This window comes from Wyeomyia smithii, chromosome 2 (genome assembly GCF_029784165.1).
Source record: "Wyeomyia smithii strain HCP4-BCI-WySm-NY-G18 chromosome 2, ASM2978416v1, whole genome shotgun sequence".
Taxonomy (NCBI): Eukaryota; Metazoa; Arthropoda; class Insecta; order Diptera; family Culicidae; genus Wyeomyia; species Wyeomyia smithii.
The window spans coordinates 135,268,436-135,289,750 of record NC_073695.1 but is presented as its reverse complement, the minus strand read 5'-3'; the positions used below and the strand labels follow the sequence as shown (position 1 = coordinate 135,289,750).

Here is a 21,315-nt window from a genome sequence, read left to right as displayed (position 1 = left end):
TTTTGTCATTTGTGAAGCCCGCTACGCATCTCTCGACCATTACTAACTCCTGCTGCTTGTCAGGGGTTTTTTACTCTTCTAACATGTATATCTACAGGCCTTTCTCTATCTTCAACCAGCAATCCGACAGATTCTTCGCAGCTAGGCTGCGCATTAGCATGAGCGACATATTGAGCCTTGAGAGTATCACTACGAAACCCATATCGAACCCTGTGAGAACCACTACTAAAGTCTTTCAGTTTAATGTTTGTCAAAAATGTCTGTTTGTTGGTGCTGGTCAAAATACTCGAACGCACATTCTGTTTGTGCATTCGTCCCGCTTTCTGTGCGTGCAGCAGCGAAAGAGATCGCCTGGGAAAAGCAGCTCGAACTATCTTTGCCTGTTACATAGAAAAAGAAATTTTCTAAGCTCTGGCCATAATTTTACTTAATTTTGGTATAATTCTAATGTAAAAAAAAATAATTAATAAATAAATACAGTAACTACAAATACAAGCAATCCCCCAATTAAAAAAAATACCTATGTTATTTTTTTAAGCCAATAGCAATCGCAGTAGTGCCACGGTTCGGTACAATGATGTTTTGGATTTAGAAGTCGGGCAAACAAATGGACGGATCACGATGAGCTTCGTTCCTCAAAATCAAATGTCAAATGAAAAAATTCCTGATAACCAACATAAACCGGTAAGATTCAAAAAACGAGTAGTCCTATTCTCAGCAAACTTAACAAACTTTTCATAATTTCAGTCGATTCATTCTATCTTGGAAAACGTTAGAAGTAGCTTTCAAAAAGTGCTAACAGGGAAGCTTTACTTGCTGATTGTACCAACAGCCACTGAAATGAAACATATGAACCGCATACTAACGAACCATTTCTTTGGAAATCAAATATTTAACGAGAAAAGGTGAGTAAAAACTAAATTTTTCAACTGATACCGTCAATAGCCCGACTATTTGGCGAGTTTGTGTTTGTGTTTGTGTTGCCAACAAAATCGAACAGGTGATTGACGCGATCGAATTTGATTCCATCAAAAATACATAACTCCGTATTTTCAATAATAAAGGGTGACAATCTTTTTAACCTCCTCATGTGTCAGTGTGTTAGCTAACCGCAGCTCCTTTTATGATTCTGTTCCTGTTTGGATCGTTTTGCTTCTTACTATTAAATTAAACTTCAATTAAGAACTCCAATCCTCCGACTAAACGGCCTGTCAGTAGTAGGTAACCCTTATGCTGCTATGATAACAGCATCATCAGAAATTCGCTGCCTCAGACTCTGTTTACTTCTATAGAAATTCTAGTCGTGTTTCGATCGGAATTATCAAGCACATTTTCCTCGGATGCATTGTTCTTCCCTCTTCTAAACTGTTGTCAGTCAATCTCACATGAGGAAATGGTTCTATTGTGATCTTACTAACACTCTTTAATTTTTAATTACAGGTATCCAACAGTGCAAGAGAAACAGGACTTAGCGATCAAAGTTCTCGAAGCTTTTCCTCACCTGGAAAAAACACGAATGACTCCAGAAGCTCCAAAAGAAGTACGTTTTGTGTGTTTGTTAGTCCTATTTGATTGAACATCTTTTTTTTAGTCGTACTTTTTTTGGAAATGGGGTAGAAAAGAGTCTGGATACCATACTGGTATAATCGAAACAAGAATAAGCAATATGCGAAAAGATGTTGCTCCCGAAAACCGACTTTTCCGACGAAAAAAAAAAACTCCAACAAACGTGACACCAATGGAATCCATGTACGAAAATGCCGCGTGTATTGCGATGCTCACTCCTGTACTTCAGAACGGCAGAGCTATTTGAAATGGCATGGCTGCTTGCTTCGAAATCCACAAATTCATTTTACAGAAAAAGACCACAGAGAAAACTGATATCATCATGAGAACATTCCTTCATTTTTTACAGTTTGAAGGAACGCTGGTTAGTAGTAGGACTGATTCCGTCTATGACCCTCACTGCCAGATATGTTTAGATTGCGATATTATTTGATAGTAATTTCAGATGCAGCAAGCCTTCGAACGCATCCACCCGCAGTACAATCAACGGGCCAACCTCGGTGAATTCCTTTCTCTGGGATTAATGCTAGAAACAGATTGGATAGAAGTGAAAGACAGTACGTATTGGAAATAAGTATGCATTATTAATTTACTCATGACTCTCATTTCTCTACTCTACAGAACACGTTCGAGGAGCTTTAAGAGTGATGAAGAAACTCACTAACCGTGGAATTCGGCGTACGATCTGCAATTCAAATTTATCTTTGGCAGAAATAACCGCAGCACCACTTATTCAATGGATAAAAGTAAATAACTTTTTGTTGCAAATTTCCCGATTAGAACGACTTAACAAAAATGTTGCAAAATTGTAACACATTGTATTTCATTTTAGATACTGGGGTTTTTGGAACTAATGTAGAAATAAACTAGATATATTTATGATAGATTCTGATATATTCGTGAAATGTTCAATGAAGATTTTGATATAATTTTTGATATTAACACATAATGAGACCTACATAATAACAAGGAGATTTTGTTACAAAAAACTTCATGTGCATAAGATGTTTTTTCGTTCTGATCGGAATACAAACAAACAAGAGTAAACGCAATAGAATGTTTTTATATGACTAACAAAAGCATTCTGTCGATGATAAATGTAAAGGTCCAAACATAATGGGTATGGATTTGAATGCACTGCGGTTATTTAGCGGATTTCCTTGGATTTCCGGTCGAGTTTCCGTAACGTAGCCAAATCCGTATCCGCGATGTGTTGTGCTTTAAATTATCGCTGTATAATGATTTCACCAGTGACATAAATCATGCCATCTTTTTGGATCTTGATTTGATAAAACAGAAAGTGGAGTAAATACGTTTTTCAACTTTCTTTCCAGCCGCTAAACAACAAAACAGATTTTGAGGCCGTGGAGCATCAATTAAATCAAATTACACATCCTGAACCACGTATCATCTGTGTGTTAACTGTTTTCACCAAGGGAAATTTGTTCATCGTATTTAAAAAAACATTCTGCCGTGCGGGAATGACTCTATTCGAGCGATTGACGTGTTGCTGAAACTGTTTGCGGTTTTCGGAATCAACGTACCGCCACTTCTAAAAAAATTTTATGACATTGTTTCTATTTACGTTTATAAGATTTCTATTGTTTGTAGAAGTAATACCGTCGCGGCTCTGTGCTCCAGGTTTCGTGAATTAGATGAAAGTTCTAGTGAAACTCCCACCCATTTGTTGAGTTTAAATTAAAAATGTTTGCCAAAATGTTTACCTTTAAATATCTAAGTTGCGATCAGAAACACGTGTTTAATAAATTTGAACTGAGACAGCTATATATACGTATATGGACTGGTCGCTTAATTTTAAGATCTTATGATAATAAATATCTGTTACACTGTTCGTCTATTTTTTTGAAAATATTGTTTTGAAATCCCTTTTTTCCATACTTTCCAGCAAACGATTAAAGTGCATGTATATTTTTTTCCTTTGGGTAGTTTCAACGCAAAATGAATTTTCTTACGGTTCAGTGAAATATACTCACCGATGACTTTATCGCTGATACTCAAAAGTAAGTAAACAGGGTTTACCTAAATTTGGGTTCCCGCACGGAAGTACTGATTTGCGTGAAAAACACCCAAATTTGGGTTTTTTTCTTTCTCCGTGTACTCCACAGAGAACAGACGTTCATCTTATTTTCAAAAGATGTATAAAAACTTGCAACCGTCATTTACCAGTAAGTGGTAATGCTCCCGCTATGTGGCGCTCTTGTCACTTACAAACCAAGCACTGACATCGATAAAATATCGATACGGCAATATTTATGCAGTGTAACTGGGGCACCATAAGACAGATGTCGTTAGTATATGACCGTATTTTAATTCAAATTTTTACACATGGTTTTCAAATTTCTTTATATGAACATGAATGTCTGTTCTCTGTGCCTACTCTGAACAGAGTTTTTATGATATTACTCATTTATGGGTAGAGTCACCATGTGTCAGAAATTGAGTAGGAATTACCCTCTTCTTAAAAAACCGCTTTGAAATGAAACTGAGTAAGAGCTACTCAGTTTGCTCGTTTTGACTTTTGATCCATTTGATGAATGAAACTGCCAGCGGATTGTTGTATAAAATTATAACAAAATCACAAGTTTTTTTCAAATCTTTGTATTTTTCATATATATAATGTAATAAAAAACCAAACCTTATTAAATCATTAGTGTATTTTCTGCCTTAGCAGCTTCATTAAAAACCGCAGCAATACGGTTCACTGTTACCCAGGAACTGTGACTTGAGGTTTTAAATAGTACACATGCTAAGAAATCCATAACCATTCTCATATCTGAAGGAACTCTAATACATAAATAAAAAACACTTTTTTCAAACAACAATACAACACGTTTTTCCAAACAACAACTTATTTTTAGCGAAATATTTTCAATACCACTCAAAACAGAGTAAAGCAGAAAATTATGACAATCTGAGTAACTGTTACTCAGTTCGGTAAACGAAACTTACTCAATTTTTGACGTTTTAATAGACAATGTAAAACTGAGTCAAACTTGCTCAATTTAGAGTAAAATCAAAGGAGCGTGTATATACTTGAAACCGTGAGGTATGGTATTGATATGACAATTGAGAAAGTATCGATACTCAGATATCACCCAATCAAAGTAGAAAAAATTGAAAAAAAAAACATTTTCACAAAAAAGAAACAATTTGCGTTGTAAACTTTTCAGTTCATCGATACCCAATTTACGTGTGCATGCTTTAAAGCCAAGCTTTGAGAAAGATACAAAAATCGCGCTGTTTTGTTTGCTGGTCGTCGCACAAATTTCACGATTTCGCGTTGACGGTGTTGAGAGTGTTAGAAGAGATTTGCACCTGCGGTTTTTGCGGAAGTCTCACATGTAATTGTCATGATGTGCGTAATAACAAAAGAATATTTCCTTTCTTCTTTCCCATGCAAATAAATATCAGGAACACCGCCAACGCGAATTTTCTTCCGATATTTTTCGAGTATCAAATGAAAATATATCGATATCCGATAATATTGCTTGCTGAAGCATCGATGCCAACTGCTCGATATATCGAAGGAAAAGTATCGATACCCGCGGCATCGATAAAGTATCGCACATCCCTAGCAACTTTCCTTTCCTTAAAACTGCAAATTCAAGAACATGGCGCCTTCGGTTAGTAAAATTTATTTCATTGTTTTTAGTTGGAGATTGTTCCGTTTTGCCTTGAAAATGCATAAAACGTAGCCAGTTAACGTATATAGTTTTTTATTTATACACCATATAGTCAACCGCTTACTTTTACCTTATATATGTGTATGTCGTGCCACGTGTGAAGTAATTTACTATAATTTCAGGATAAATTGGTTTCATCTGCAAAGACTAAACCCGTAAAGAGTTCTAAAACTCCAAAAAAACAGTCATTACGCGGTAAAAATATGATGAAGAAGAAGAAGGAGCACCTTCGTTTTGGAGTTGATTGTACAAACATTGCTGAGGATAACATTATGGATACCTCGGACTTCGTAAGTGCCAACAAATCAATTTTGAATTAATTTCATGCAAGGATGTAAAATATCACTCGCGCTCATTTTTTAGCGAGCCGATGGCTCATTTAACAAGCACAATTCTGAACAAAATATAATTTTCTTGAATGTGCTCTCACGGTACCGGTGTTTGAGCACAAGTTGTAGTAGGTACTACTTGAGTATTTCAAGTTCGTCATACAAAGTTGTTCAAAAATGTGCTTTTTGAATGAGCTATCGGCTTGGAAAAAAATGAGCATGAGTGATAATTTACATCCTTGGTTTCATGTACTAAAAAGTTTGATCAGAGAGATGAAATTTAACGATACACCAATATTCCATTGAGTACCTGTTTGTAGCCAATCGTAAGTAGTAGTAAAATAACTAGAAAACCAGGTGAGCCCATTAAGTAATTGATGCTTCCAAAGTCGACTCAAAGTTTAAATTAAAGTAATGTTTGTGTATTAGTGTCAGTCATATTTGTCTCATGACTTAGTAAAGTGTGCAATGTATGTGATTTTTTCGAGGATGCAAAAAATGAACACGGGCTGAGGATGTGATTTAGACTAGAAACTGTGTTATAAAGAGATACGCAAAGAGAAAAGCAGTAAACATGGCAACCCTTTGCTAATATTTTATTTTAAACAATTCTGGCAACCACATTTATTTTCGCATGACTTTTCATACGCACTAGAAAGTGTAATGAAATTTCGAAACTTTGTAAGGATATATTACTGAGTTTCAGTGCTTGTTCATACAATTATAATAATTTCCAATGCATCACTCATAACATGAGCATGACGAACACATTTTTCGTTGGAACCATAATTGTACGTGATTCACAGAATTTAAACTGATCGCAACACACATTCTGTACGAAAAGTAACACGCATGAGTTTGTTTACTTTGCACACTTGGAGCCTCGATTTGATGGTTCACTTGGAGTTTTCGACCTCACTCTTTGCGTATCTGTTCATAACACCGTCTGTAATTTAGACCTAAGAGGCGACATCTGGCTTCTTACTCTTCTTCCTCATCCACCTCGATGATCCCTGTTGTATTTTTCGTAAGTGATGCCATTCACTCAGAAAATACTTGAATGTTTTTAATTTTTTATCACCATCATGCACAATTCCTTCTGTAGGCGACAGTTTTACCGTCTGTGGGTTAGCGGAGAATCTGCATCTATAATACACTTAAAATCGAAAGTGTCATCCATCAATGATTATGAATTATTCATTGACCCAACTGCATTGTACTCTCCGCACAAGCAATATGCTTCAACAGGTATATTTCAAACTTAAACCAGAACGGATTCAAAAGTAGAAATAAGCTCGCACTACACACGACATTGAGCAGCGGTATGCTGTTCTTATGCTTCACGCAAAACCGTAACTGATATAAGTGATGATCAAAGTCGGATCTCTTACTACACCCGTATTTGTACGCTCTGTACTTTATTTTGAATGTACACTTGAAATTATTTTAGAACACAACAGGTGACATCATAAAAAATATAAATCAAAACAACAAAACATGTTGTTCAGCAACACTGCCAGCAAGCCTGATGATAAATTTTAACGCACTCATGGTTTTTGAGATCAACCAATCAGTGAGTGGTTCCCGAAGTGGATGCAAATCTATACCCAGTTGTCTCTCCTTAGATTTAGACTTATACCGAATTTTTTTATTCCACTGTGTGCGGGCAAAACTGCCGAGCAATAATTAAACGTCATCGCCATTTAAGAAGCAAGTAAGAAAGAGATGCCAGATAATTGTTTACGAACTTAGCACGTGCGGTATTGGGTTGAAGCTGACAAATTTTACAGAGCGCTTTGGGCAACACGGCCAGTCAAAACTGGGTCAAAATCGAGCGAATAAAGAAGGGTTTTGACAGCAGTAAGTGCGCTTCCAGGTCAAAACGAGGTGAGCTGGTGGAATAAAGAAATTCGATATTAGTAAAACTTTTTTTCTCGCATCCAGATGGGACGGAAAATTGAAAATATAGACCTTTTCCCGTGCCCTGCACAGGGTCAAAATATCACCAATCGATTAATTGACCAATTTAACACCAGAAATCCTCTATTTCAGGTTGCTCTCCCAGTGGCTTTCAATCGAGGTAATGCCTTTTGGGAACATCCATAAATGACGTAGCTTTTTTAGGTTTTTTTGACCCCCTCCTCCCCCATCGTAGCATTTCGTCACAAAGTCAGGACCCCCCTCTAGATAATTACGTAGCTTTATAACTACCCCCCCCCCCCCACATAACTTTTTTTTTGCAAATTTTATTATCCAAAACATACCTTGAGTCATTAATGAACAAGGAAAGACAAGGAAGGACTAAAAATGACCCTAAGCAGACAAAATAGTGATAAAAAAGAACAATTAGAAAAAATCCCAATTTTTTTCTTAGTTTCATGTTTGCTACGTAGCTTGGCTTGAGCCCCCACCCTCCCCCTCGTCACATTTCGTCACAAAACTGCTAAAATAAAAACTCTTTATAACTCATATATGAGCTTTTCATTCGAAAATAAAAGGAATGACGAGAGTTTTGTAACAAAAGCAAACACAAGCAAGAAAACAGAAAAAGCAAAAACATTAGATTTGACGTTTCTATGTTGTACTCGATGTTATAACTCATAGCACATTCCCTCGCTTTTAATTAGTGGGAATTTGGGTTCATTTTTTCCCAGTGTGCGTAAGTTGAAATATTTTACGAAATGGAAAATATGTTAAGCTGCCAAGTATTTGTTAAAATTACTGAGTACATTTTGTGCCTTCCTGGTAGTACCGCGTTACTAAAAGAGTATCCCTCTATCGTGCACGGTATGCGGATTGTTTAAAAGAAGCGATTGCAAGTTGAGATCAGAAGAGCCATGATAAAAGACAAAATTTCAATCTTCCCTGTGGCGATCCTTTCCACCTTATTTCCAAAAATCATGCTCTACTGCTAATTTGCAAAAAAAAAAACGACATTTCTAAGTGTTCCGTTTCTTGAACCGATATGTTACGTTGTTGCCCCGAGAAAATCTTGTCAGCCTAACGGTTGAAGTTAAATAAATAAATAAAAATCACTTTTGCACCGGCTTGACCACTTTGATCAGCCCTGCCGTTCCAATAAACTAAGTTTTGTTGCAAAACATCTTAGAAATACATGAAACGTCGAAATTCGAATTGGATACGTCGCCGTCGCCATGTCACTTGGTCTTACCTCGAAGTCGACGGCCTCTATGGCAGGGATACAATCGTATTTTATTCGAGGCGCTAATCAAAACCGTCCGCGTGTTTCTAAGACAACTCTTTTTCTGCTCTCTCCTCTCTTTCTCTTGTTCAACGAGGGGTGCACACACGGTTGTGTGCCACCACACTTACTTATTCTAATCGAAATGCATAGATACCGTAAAACGGGGCGAATAGAAACAGTCTGCGATATATCTTGCAGTGTACAAAAAATACTATAATGTATAGAATGAATATAAAAGTTTTAAAACATGGGTCTTGCCTCCCTTTATTAAGGGTGTAACGTCCATTTTAATAAAATAAGTAATTCATTGTTTTATTGAAAAAAATGTTTCATGTTTCTATTCACCCCGCAATGGGGCGAATAGAAACACTCGCAATAAAATACGTTTTCCTTGTTCTGATAGAAAATTCTAGTTTTAATTTTGAGAAAACAAAACAATTGCATCATATGTATTGATATGAGAGGCAAGAAAACGATATAAAATATCAAAATAGTGGAAATGTTCGGTTTATTACTTCATGTTTGTTATCTTATGAATGAATATGTTCTATTAAGGTCCTTATTAGGAACAGAAGGACTCGGGGTTGGGTCAAGCATTTCCACCGGTCTGGCATCTTCCGGTGTTTCATCTAGGACACGACATCCGGGAACATTTTGTCTTGGTGGAACTGAAACCTTGATTCATATTTCTCGGGTCAGTCCATGTCGAGCATCATGCAGCAGATAAATCAGACTTTCATCACGTTTTTGGAAACTAGCGTGCTGGTCTACTGGATTGAAGTCTAGATGTAACATCCGATTTATCACAGAGTAGTTGATTCTAAATTTCGTAACCGCTTGACAAGGAAACAGTTTTTTTGCGTAAAATCTCAACAGCAACAGCCGGAGCGAATACGTTTTTGGACTTTTTTGTTGGTAAGTCCTGACCACCATGGGCTGAAAATACACAAAACATGTTCCAGACATCATTTTACATATAAAACATTAGCATTTCTCAAATCCACATGTTTTGGTACAAAAAATAGGCACTACGGCGTTGTTTCTATTCGCCCCGTTAATCTGAGAACCGCGAGTTTTCCATGAAACATAGGTAACGTGGTGATGAATAACTTACGGCAATCCTTTAATTCACCGTAAAAACTTGAAATGCTTAACTACCGACCCAGTATATCTCACAAACAAGTTCTAAGTGAAGCAGAATGGCTTCCACAGATAAAGTTTCCTGGTACTCGAAAACGTTCAGAATTTGAGCCCCCATTTTGCATTTTTATAAGCAAACCGACAGTAGTGCTGTTAACCCAAAAATGGGTTTGCAGGACTTGTTTATTATTGAACTATCCAAGAAAATATTTTTTGCATGGTTTTCAAATGTAATCGAAGACTTAAAATTGCATTTTTCAAGTTCGGAAGTTTTGTTTCTATTCGCCCCACTGTTTCTATTCGCCCCGTTTTACGGTACATTCTTAAATAATACAATGATTGTGGTGCTCTAGAGAAACAATGGTAGAGAAAGGGTTAAGCAAAAAAATAAATTCCAAATTAAATTCACGATTTACTTCTTCTTAGGGTGGGTTGTCTAGCTGGTCGCCGTAAGCGAATTACTTCTATGATGGTGATGGTCTCACCTCATACCCCTACATCGGTTTGAGCTGGTCGCCCCGTTAATCTGAGAACCGCGAGTTTTCCATGAAACATAGGTAACGTGGTGATGAATAACTTACGGCAATCCTTTAATTCACCGTAAAAACTTGAAACGCTTAACTACCGACCCAGTATATCTCACAAACAAGTTCTAAGTGAAGCAGAATGGCTTCCACAGATAAAGTTTCCTGGTACTCGAAAACGTTCAGAATTTGAGCCCCCATTTTGCAGGTAACGCATAAGCAAACCGACAGTAGTGCTGTTAACCCAAAAATGGGTTTGCAGGACTTGTTTATTATTGAACTATCCAAGAAAATATTTACCCGTTTACGGTACATTCTTAAATAATACAATGATTGTGGTGCTCTAGAGAAACAATGGTAGAGAAAGGGTTAAGCAAATAAATAAATTCCAAATTAAATTCACGATTTACTTCTTCTTAGGGTGGGTTGTCTAGCTGGTCGCCGTAAGCGAATTACTTCTATGATGGTGATGGTCTCACCTCATTCCCCTACATCGGCTTGAGCTGGTCGCCCCGTTAATCTGAGAACCGCGAGTTTTCCATGAAACATAGGTAACGTGGTGATGAATAACTTACGGCAATCCTTTAATTCACCGTAAAAACTTGAAACGCTTAACTACCGACCCAGTATATCTCACAAACAAGTTCTAAGTGAAGCAGAATGGCTTCCACAGATAAAGTTTCCTGGTACTCGAAAACGTTCAGAATTTGAGCCCCCATTTTGCAGGTAACGCATAAGCAAACCGACAGTAGTGCTGTTAACCAAAAAATGGGTTTGCAGGACTTGTTTATTATTGAACTATCCAAGAAAATATTTACCCGTTTACGGTACATTCTTAAATAATACAATGATTGTGGTGCTCTAGAGAAACAATGGTAGAGAAAGGGTTAAGCAAATAAATAAATTCCAAATTAAATTCACGATTTACTTCTTCTTAGGGTGGGTTGTCTAGCTGGTCGCCGTAAGCGAATTACTTCTATGATGGTGATGGTCTCACCTCATACCCCTACATCGGTTTGAGCTGGTCGATTTATCTATGAAAGATATTAGGGGTCTTCACATCGAGCTCGTATACAAATACCCAGCCGTAAACTGTGTATCTCCCATTACTCGTCAATGGAGGTGAGTATTTTTACGGCTGGGTATTTGTATACGAGCTTGACATGAATACCCATATTATTTAGAGACATACAATATAACCAGTAGGCAAACAAATAACGGACTGGTTATCAATACAGACATAGTAACCCTTCAAAAGAATACCAATAATTTGGAAATAAAAAAAACGATTTTCCAATAACATTGATCCAAGGCTCATCCAAAACATTTTCAACCCGAAAATTATCTGGATTTGGTTAGGAATCGAACCTAACATTTAGGAGCTTTAACTAATCAGAATTCGTTCTGGATAACGATCCAGAACTACGAGAGAGATCCTATGATACTATAGTTCTCGATAACGAGCTTTACAGTCCACAGGCAAACCCAAGCCTTTTCAGTTTTTTCTCCCAACCCAATGTTCTAAATCGTGAAAACAGATAAATATTAAAAATCTTGATAAAGATATATATATATATATATATATATATATATATATATATATATATATATATATATATATATATATATATATATATTTATTTACAAATTACCAACAGGCAGAAATAGCCCTAGTGGTTACTAAAGCATTAATAAACTAAAACATCAATACAATAAACTACGGAACATTGAAACAAATTTAGACCTGATGACGCGAGCAGACAGATGAAAATCGAACACTTGTGGAACACTTGTGAAACACGATTGAACGCTTTTTGAAGGCCAATAATGGCACTGTTTGCGCTGTAGTTGGTGCGGCGGAATGGAATGTGAAGCAATGAAACTCTGCGTAATACTCTTGAGGGTGCGTTTAAATTGATCTGACGGAGAATTGTAGGGCAATCAATCCTAGCGGTGAGGGCGTCGGAAACCACCATGGCGCGTGCTGTTTCTCGGCGCAGTTGAAGTGTGTCAATATGAAGGAGCTGACAACGGTCTTCGTACCGAGTATTCCGCATAGGCTGTCTCCAAGGGAGCAAACGGAGGGCATAGCGAATAAACCGATGCTGGATGCTTTCGATGCGATGAATTGCGTTGTTGTAATGAGGGACCCAAACTGGACAGCAGTATTCCAGACAGGACCGAACCAGTGAAATGTAAAGAGAAACCAAGCAGTGAATGTTCCTGAAGTCGCGTGTCATTCGAATAATCAGTCCCAACTGCCTGGAAGCTTTCGCAACGATGAAGGAGACATGTTGCTTAAATGTGATTTTAGCGTCGAGAATAACTCCAAGATCTTTAACATGGTCTACACGCTGTAATGGTGCGCCGTTCAGATTATACTCGAAACTCAGTGGGTTGTTTTTCCTCGTGAAAGTAATTAGTTGGCACTTGGTGGGATTAAGAACCATGCGATTCAGTTCACACCAGTGTGAAAATTCGTTTAACTGTTGTTGCAGAAATAGAGCGTCGCTGTTATTACAGTAATCACCCGATTATATCTGTACCCGATTTTATCTGCCCCCGATTTTATCAGCCCCTGATTTTATCACATTTTTCACCCGATTTTATCATCATAAAACATTGCATTAAAAAAATGTCAGGGTGAACTGATTTTCTATTACGCTTCAATATTTAAGATATTTTTCATAATTCTGTGTATCATTCTGGATGCAGTTTACATTAAAAATTCAACCGATGCACAATGTTACATTTTGCTGTTATCGTGCGAATGATTGAATAGTGATACAAATGTTTATAATAATCGCATAATATGTTCGGAGAAGTTTAAAAATATTTGAAAACGCATCTTTTGATGCAGAAAGCTGGGCGATCAATCCTCCTAAAAGTGAGATAGAATATTTACTTTTTCATTAGATAAAGATAGACGCTTGGTGTCTTAGGCAAAGTATTAGGTGATCTCAAAACAAGAAACTTTACAGAAGACATCATGTTTCTATCTCTTACATATTGCAAGCAACATAAAGTTTTCTATGAGAAGGCATTAAAAATCGTTATATACATTTTAAGATTTTTCTGATTGCAATATGTGAGAGATATCAGCATGCTGTCTTCGGCAAAGTTTAGTGTTGTGAGAACATCTAATATTTTGCTTATGGTACTGCGCTACAAAAAAGAAAGTAATTCATTTTACCAATTCAAACAAAAACATGAACGAATAAAAAACTTAATTGTAATTTATTTGCAACTTTACATGGATTTTTTTATTTTTTTTTATATTTTTAGGTTTGTTCAGAAAAGTTTTAGGCAACTGAATTATCTATCCAAAAAAATGTTTTAAAAAAATAGTGATGATCGATTTTTTATAGTCACTTTTTGTTTTTGAATTTTTTTTTCAGTACAGGATCTCAAATTGAATTTTTTAAATATTTTTTTTATAAAAGCTCAGACAGTTTTCTCAAATTCATTCCTTGACAACTTTTCTCTATCTTTCGTCATTATTCAGATATATCGATTTATGAAAAAACAACTGCAGCTTTTTTCATATGTTTGTACTGATGAATTTTCCAAAAAAAATAAAATCGCTGATTTTACGTATTTAGTTATTGATTTAACATCTTCAATAAAAAAAATAAAATTTTAAAAATTTCCCGATTTTATCACTTTCCCTATTTTATCACGCCAAAAATCATCAGGGTGAGATAAAATCGGGTGATCACTGTATTGATTTTGAGAAATAACTTCAGATCGTCCGCAAATGCCAGTCGGGGACATTTTAATGATTTTATAATGTCGTTGAAGAAAAGCAGGAACATTAACGGGCCCAAGTGACTTCCTTGTGCAATCCCTGAAGTTGCAGAGAATGATTCAGATAAATCGTCGCCAATTTTCACACTTATCGTCTGTCCTGAGAGATAAGAATCCAGCCAGCTCAACAGGTTGCCAGTGAAACCAAATCGGTCCAGTTTTGCAATGGCAATACGGTGGTTAATCTTGTCAAATGCAGCAGTCAGATCAGTGTAGATCGCGTCGGTTTGAGGCCTCTCAACGTAGCTATCGATTACATAACCGGTGAAACAGATAAGGTTCGTCGCACAAGAACGTTTAGGGAGGAATCCATGTTGCTCCTCCGCGATGGCGTTCTGACAATGAGCAAATATTGGTTCCATAACGACTAACTCGAACAATTTGGATGTAGCACACAACGCCGTAGTTGTGTAGTTGTCAATATTGCTACGATCACCTTTTTTATGTACCGGAAACATGTACGCCTGTTTCCAAGCTAAGGGGAATCTTCCAGAGGACATTGATAGGCGAAACAAATGCGTAAGGGCAGTTACTAGTCCAGGAATGCATTTTTTCAGTAATGTGGCAGGGATCCCATCAGGGCCGGGGCAGTTAGAGTTTTTCAACTTAGTCACAGCGGCAAGAATTGCGCGATCGTCGATATCGATCGAGGCGATGGAGCTACTTGAAAGGGCGACTTTGCTGGCGGCTGCGGATATCTGGGTAGTGGTAAGAGATTCGTCGACAAAAACACTTGCAAATTTAGCAGCAAATAGTCGGCAAATATCGGACGAATTGTCAGCTTTTTCAGTAGCAAGTTCCATGACAGACGGAACTCCCGTTTCTTTCCGCTGAGCATTCACAAAATTCCAGAACTGTTTTGGGTCGGTTTTTAATTTTCTCTCAATTTTCCGCCTATAATTGGCGTAGCACCGTCTTCTTAGAGTTTTATATTCTCGGTTAACTGACCGGTAGTGATTTCGCAAAGATAACGTACCACTTGCAGAATATCTCTTGAATGTGGCATTCTTAATTCGTTTCAAGCGTCTTAGTTCTGTTGACTGCCAGTGAAGATATTTGCGGGGTCGTACTCTCATTCGTGGGACGAAACGGGCAATCATTCCGGTAACAATGGAAAGAAAATCATCTACAGCCATATTGACATCAGTGGGATTAAGATTATTAGCCCAGTCGAAAATTAGCAGTGCTTCGCGCAATCCGTCGTAATCAGTACGCTTGAAGTCATAACGAGGCTGTTGGACAGGCTCCTGATAGTCTAGGCTATTCTGCTCATCAAAATTAAGAAGAAGAGCCGGATGGTGGGAAACTGTTTTAACCAATGGTGCCGGAGCATAGGTTAGCCTGGGTGCGATGTCTCTAGTGGAGACAAAACAAAGATCAAGGCAGCGTCCGTTCTCGTTCACATTTTTATTAATTTGCTCGAGCATTGCGGCGTTGTATCCATCGAGAAGATTAAGTGCACAAGCATGATAGTTACAGCGATCCGGATCGGGATAAAGGAACCCGCTTCGTTTAGGAGCCCAGTATAAATTAGGCAAGTTAAAATCTCCAATGACTACGATCTCGTCACACCTTTTTACTCTATCGTGGATAGCTAAAACGGACTGGATGTGAGTGTCGATTAGCTGCTTATCGCGTGTTCTGTCCGGTGGAAAGTAAACAACGCAAATGTATAACTTTCGACCGGATAACTGGACCGATACCCAAACTTGTTCGAGGATGTTCCAGGCCGCGTCGACGATTTTCCGGGGCTTCAAGCTGCAACGGACAGCGATGAGTACACCTCCACCGGTCTTCTTTTGGCTGTTTTGAGGGCCGCGATCGCAACGGAAACCCTCATACTCGGCTCCAAACAGGTGGGAAGATAAGGTGCGATCGTCAAGCCATGTTTCCGTTAATGCGATGAAGTCGTAGTGACTGTCAGAAAAGGCGAGCAGGTAGTCATCGATGTTCGAGTTCATGCCGCAAGCGTTATGGTAGTACAAGTGCAGAGGTGAGTTTGTGGCGTGTGAATACGAAATCCTCGGTCCAATAATCGGCTGGGACGACGAGTTGTCAAGTGTTCTAAAATGTAAACACGGATTTTGGCGGTTGTCAGGAGCGTAAAGTGTACTTATCTTGTGGAGAGTCGGTTGACTCTCGCTGTCCATAATTAAAGCATTTGTCGGGGCCAATATACTATTGGCGAAATCGGTCAACTCGTATTTGATCAAAATCAAATTCGCGCACCAAAACTCCGATCGGCCACGTAGACGCACTTAAAGCAGCTTTTTTGAGATCTCTTGGAATTTCCACTCTGAATGAAACGAAATTCAGCTTAGTGAGATCCGCATCTTTTTTCACTAGCAAAATTGCCTTAGGCATTTCATTGATTCCTAGACACTCCTGGGTCATAGCGGCGATATCATTCACTGTGTGGCATGGATCGAGACGGCTCAGATAGATCCAAAATTGCTGTCGCTCGTCTGCTACAGTTTTGATTTCGCGTTGTATAGTTCTGGTGCCACAAACAGCAGCGGCAGTAGCACGAAATTTGGCATTGTTTTCTCGACTACGTTTAGGCGTTGGTTGTTCGCCCGGCAGATGTTGAGAAAAAAACATCTTTTGGGCTGGAACAGCAGGTCCGCACGGGAAGTGTTTTTCGATGCGAGACGAGAGATCGGTGACGACAGAATTTAATTTTTCGACTGCTTGACACAGCTGTAATGAATCAGCAGCGGGGGCGGTGGTAACGGGTAGTTGCAGCCAATTGTTGAAGCTGCTGGCACAATCATCGCATAGCCAAAATAGATTGCTGCTGTGTGTTGCAATCACCTCCAAAGTCGATCGTTGCAATTGGGGAATGCATGTACGATGGAACAGTGATCGGCAGTTACCACGACAGACGACTTTGTCAATTCCATTGACGGCGGAGCTGCAAGTTTTGCACGTAGAAGCCATTGTTCTACCACAGATGAGCGAAGCACCACGAAACAGCAGATTTATCGGCGAACAGATTGATCCAGAGATTAGATCCAATATCACTCGTGTAGAATGCAGTTCGAGAAAGCAGACAGGTCGAAAGAAATATCAAAATTGAGAGCTTTATAACGAAATAAAATCGAAAAATAGAACAGCGCACTGACAACGTAAACAAGCAATAGCAAGTGTTGCCAGAGAAAACGATTTTTCTGATATATATATATATATATATATATATATATATATATATATATATATATATATATATATATATATATATATATATATATATATATATATATATATATATATAAATATATATATATATATATATATATATAAATATATATATATATATATATAAATATATATATATATATATATATATATATATATATATATATATATATATATATATATATATATATATATATATATATATTATATATTATATATATATATATATATATATATATATATATATATATATATATATATATATATATATATATATATATATATATATATATATATATATATATATATATATATATATACTTTCACAAACCAAAAAGCAACTTATCAATCCGATATGCCTTTTGTTTCAATTTCAGGGGTTTAACCATGATGTACTCAGTATCCAGATTGTTTATGTCAGTCTACCCGCGCGTTGCTCAAACATGTGTAGTCAACTCATTTTTTTTAACTCTATTTAATATTATTAGCTATATTCAAACAAAAATCCATCATCATCAATAAACATAATAACTTAGTGTACCAGATAAATTTAAAAAAAAACTTAAATATTACAATCTTCTTCATTACTTTACAAAAAGTTCGTTGAAATCTGTTTACAAAACAGATTTTATGTGTGAAATACAAAGCCTTCTAAACCCCGCCATTGTTGCTGCACGTTTCACTTGTCTGGGCATCGAATTGAAAAAGTTTATTCCTTTGTACAACAGAGAGTTCTGTGATCTACTAAATAAAAAGTGTGGTGTTCTAGCGTCCTCCGCGTTTCTAGTGTTGTACCTATGAAAATAACTTCCTCTATCAATTCGATCACACAAATATCGAGGCAGCATATTATTAAAAATTTTATAAAGAAACACAATTGTCAAAAAATATACTCGTTGCTTCACAGAAAGCAACAAAATTTTACTACTAACAGTCAATTCATTTTTTTAACGACACTGAATACCGTATTTTTTAGCCATTTGTCTGATGACGTTGTCAATGTGAGACTTGAAAGTTAACTTGTCATCAATGATTACTCCAAGATATTTTATTTCATTCACACGATCAATCGTCTCACCATTGACTGCAATATTTACGTCTGGTCTGGAGTTGGCCAAAGAAATAATCAAATATTTTGTTTTGCTTATGTTTAGTTTAAGTTTTTTTAAATTTAACCAATTCGCCAGATAATGTAAATCTTGGTTTAAAAGTGTTTCAACATCATTTGGGTTTTTAGCCGCAATGAACAGAACAGTGTCATCGGCAAACAAATTTACATCGCAAAACCGTAAAACTCGCTTCATGTCATTAATATAAATTATAAACAAAATGGGCCCTAAAACACTTCCTTGTGGTACACCCAGTGTATTAGCAATGGAAACTGATTCAGAATCATAAAAACGAGTCTTCTGAGTTCTAGCACACAAATAGCTTTCAAACAATTTGTAATCTGTCCCTACGGTACCAAAGCGCTTCAATGTTTGCAACAATAAGGGCCTAGAAATTGTTTCAAAAGCGAGTTTTAGATCCAGAAACACCGCAAAAATAGTTCCTTTAGCCTCGATTTTCTCTTTCCATTTTGCTAACACCAAGTTCAATACAGACTCACAAGAGTGTCACCCTCGATAACCTGATTGTTCTGGGATTAGCAAAATAATTACTGTTCAAATAATGCATTAGCTGGCCTTTAACAATTAGCTCCAGAATTTTCTCTAATGTGTGCAGTATATTAATGGGGCGGAACTCTTCGGCTTTATCCGTTCCAGTAATTTTGGGGATAGGAACAACAATAGATTCCTTCCAAACTTCAGGCACGTGCCCTGTTTGTAAAGATTCGTTAACAAGGTCCAGCAGGTCGTGTCCAATTACATGAAAGCAATCTTGTATTACTTTTGCGTTGACATTGTCGATACCAGCCGATCTCTTCAAAGAGAAACAAATATCTTTCAACTCTGCAAAAGCAATAGGATGAAAACCATCAAATCTACAGTTATTATGGATCGGCTGTATTATCTCGTCAGGTTCATTGACCACATCAATACTTTGATTGATCGATTGAACACTTTCAACGAAATAACTGTTAAATTTATTTGCAATAACTCGCGCGGAGTTTTCCTCAATACCATTTAAAATTATGGACTGTGATAATGTATTATTACTTTTCATTAATTTTTTTAAAGTTTTCCATAACTTTTTGCTGTTATTTTGATGTTGATCGATCTTCCGTTGTATATATGCACATCTAACCTTTTTCAAGGTGCGTGAATATATGTTTCGCGTACCAGCTGTTCGAATTTTGTAAATCAACAAATTTTTCAAAAACTAAATTCTTAGTACACTCTTCCAGCGTTTTGGTTAGAACAGCTGCTATATTGTCCAAATTTCCAGTTATTGGAGTTATTGGATGAAAATTCAAACTTCTTGAAACAAGCTGAGACATTGCTTGTTTCGAATAAATATTCCAGCACTTTATTTTTACTTTATCCTCTCGGTTTTGATCGTTTTCAATTGAAATACAAATTGTCTCATGATCTGTTATTTTATAATCGGCCTCTGTAAAGGAATGAACATTATCAAAATTTGAGAACACATGATCAATCAAGGTACGAGTGTCTGGAAATTCTTGTAAATTGAAAAACCGTTTGTCTTAAATTGAAAAAAACGACTAATTCCTTTAATTGATTCGAATTCGATTCACCAAGCCAATCAATACTGAAATCACCAGCAATTACGTTTAATTCATTCAAATCAACAAAATTTTCCCACCAGTTATCTAAAATTTCAAAAAAACGCTGGTCACTTGAACTGGGGGAATGGTAGACTATTCCGAAATTTCCCATCGTCATGCCTCTCTGAACTGATATTCCCAGAAACCAATTGTTTTCAACAGATTCGTTTGATAGAATGTTGAACTTCCACTGCTTCCACCGTGTGAGTTTCAGCCAGCAATACTAACGTTGGTCGTTTTGTTTCCACAAGATGCCGCAAAGCAACATAATTTGTGGATAAACCAGCAATATTGAGATAAGCTATTTCTAATTTCCTCTCACATTGCATTTTCTTCAGCTGCTATTTACTTGACAACATGTTGCTTTTTCTTTTTTCTAACAGTCTCTGAAAAACTGGACAGTGCGAACTTGATGCTGGATGTTTCGTGTCCAAATTCATTTTTAACTCATTATTATGTTTTAAACATTATGTCATTTTGTTATTACAAAAGTTCACATCAATGGACAACGTAATTCTAATTCCCTAACAAAAAAAAATGTTTTAAACAATTTACGCAATTATAATCAGTAGAAGCGCATTCCGATGTTTTGTGCTTTCCACTGCACTTTGAGCATGTCTCAGGATTACCACACTCTGTGCTTTTATGACCAAATTCGCCACATTTAACCCTCTCTTTACCATGGTTACTCTAGAGCAGGTTTGGAAGCGAAAAGCCTTTCGAAATATTTACCAATGCTACTCAGAATGCATAAATGTATTCTTGAACAATATACTGATTGCTCAAGAATATATTTATGCATTTTGAGTAGGATTGGTAAATGTTTCGAAAGGTTTTTTGCATCCAAACCTGTGGTGCTCTAGAGTAACCATGGTAGAGAGAGGGTTAAAGCAACGCAATACATTTATGGCCTCTCGTACAAAACACTTGTCCCACCCAATGCTTACTTTTCCAGCATTCATTAGGCAGTTATAAGTGTCTTGATCAACTTCGGTTATCACATTAAACTCGTTATATTTGAAGCGTGACACTAGGCCCAGGTTATAATGTCAAAACCTACAGGAGCAATACATAACGAACCGGTCACTGGCAACCAATAGAGCACATGTGAGCG

The 21,315-nt window shown here is 36.9% G+C and overlaps 1 protein-coding gene and 1 pseudogene across 1 annotated transcript in view; both read left to right on the top strand.

Moving 5' to 3' along the window:
• Positions 1–548: 548 nt before the first annotated feature.
• Positions 549–3,268, top strand: LOC129719925 (uncharacterized; annotated as a pseudogene).
• A 1,409-nt stretch (positions 3,269–4,677) lies between these two features.
• LOC129719477 (60S ribosomal protein L22-like) overlaps positions 4,678–21,315 on the top strand; it is a 36,258-nt gene continuing 19,620 nt past the window's right edge. Inside the window, exons 1-2 of the mRNA XM_055670837.1 lie at positions 4,678–5,210; positions 5,393–5,560. Coding sequence (XP_055526812.1) covers positions 5,199–5,210; positions 5,393–5,560 — 180 coding nt within the window. The 5' untranslated portion in view covers positions 4,678–5,198. The remainder of the gene's footprint in view (positions 5,211–5,392; positions 5,561–21,315) is intronic.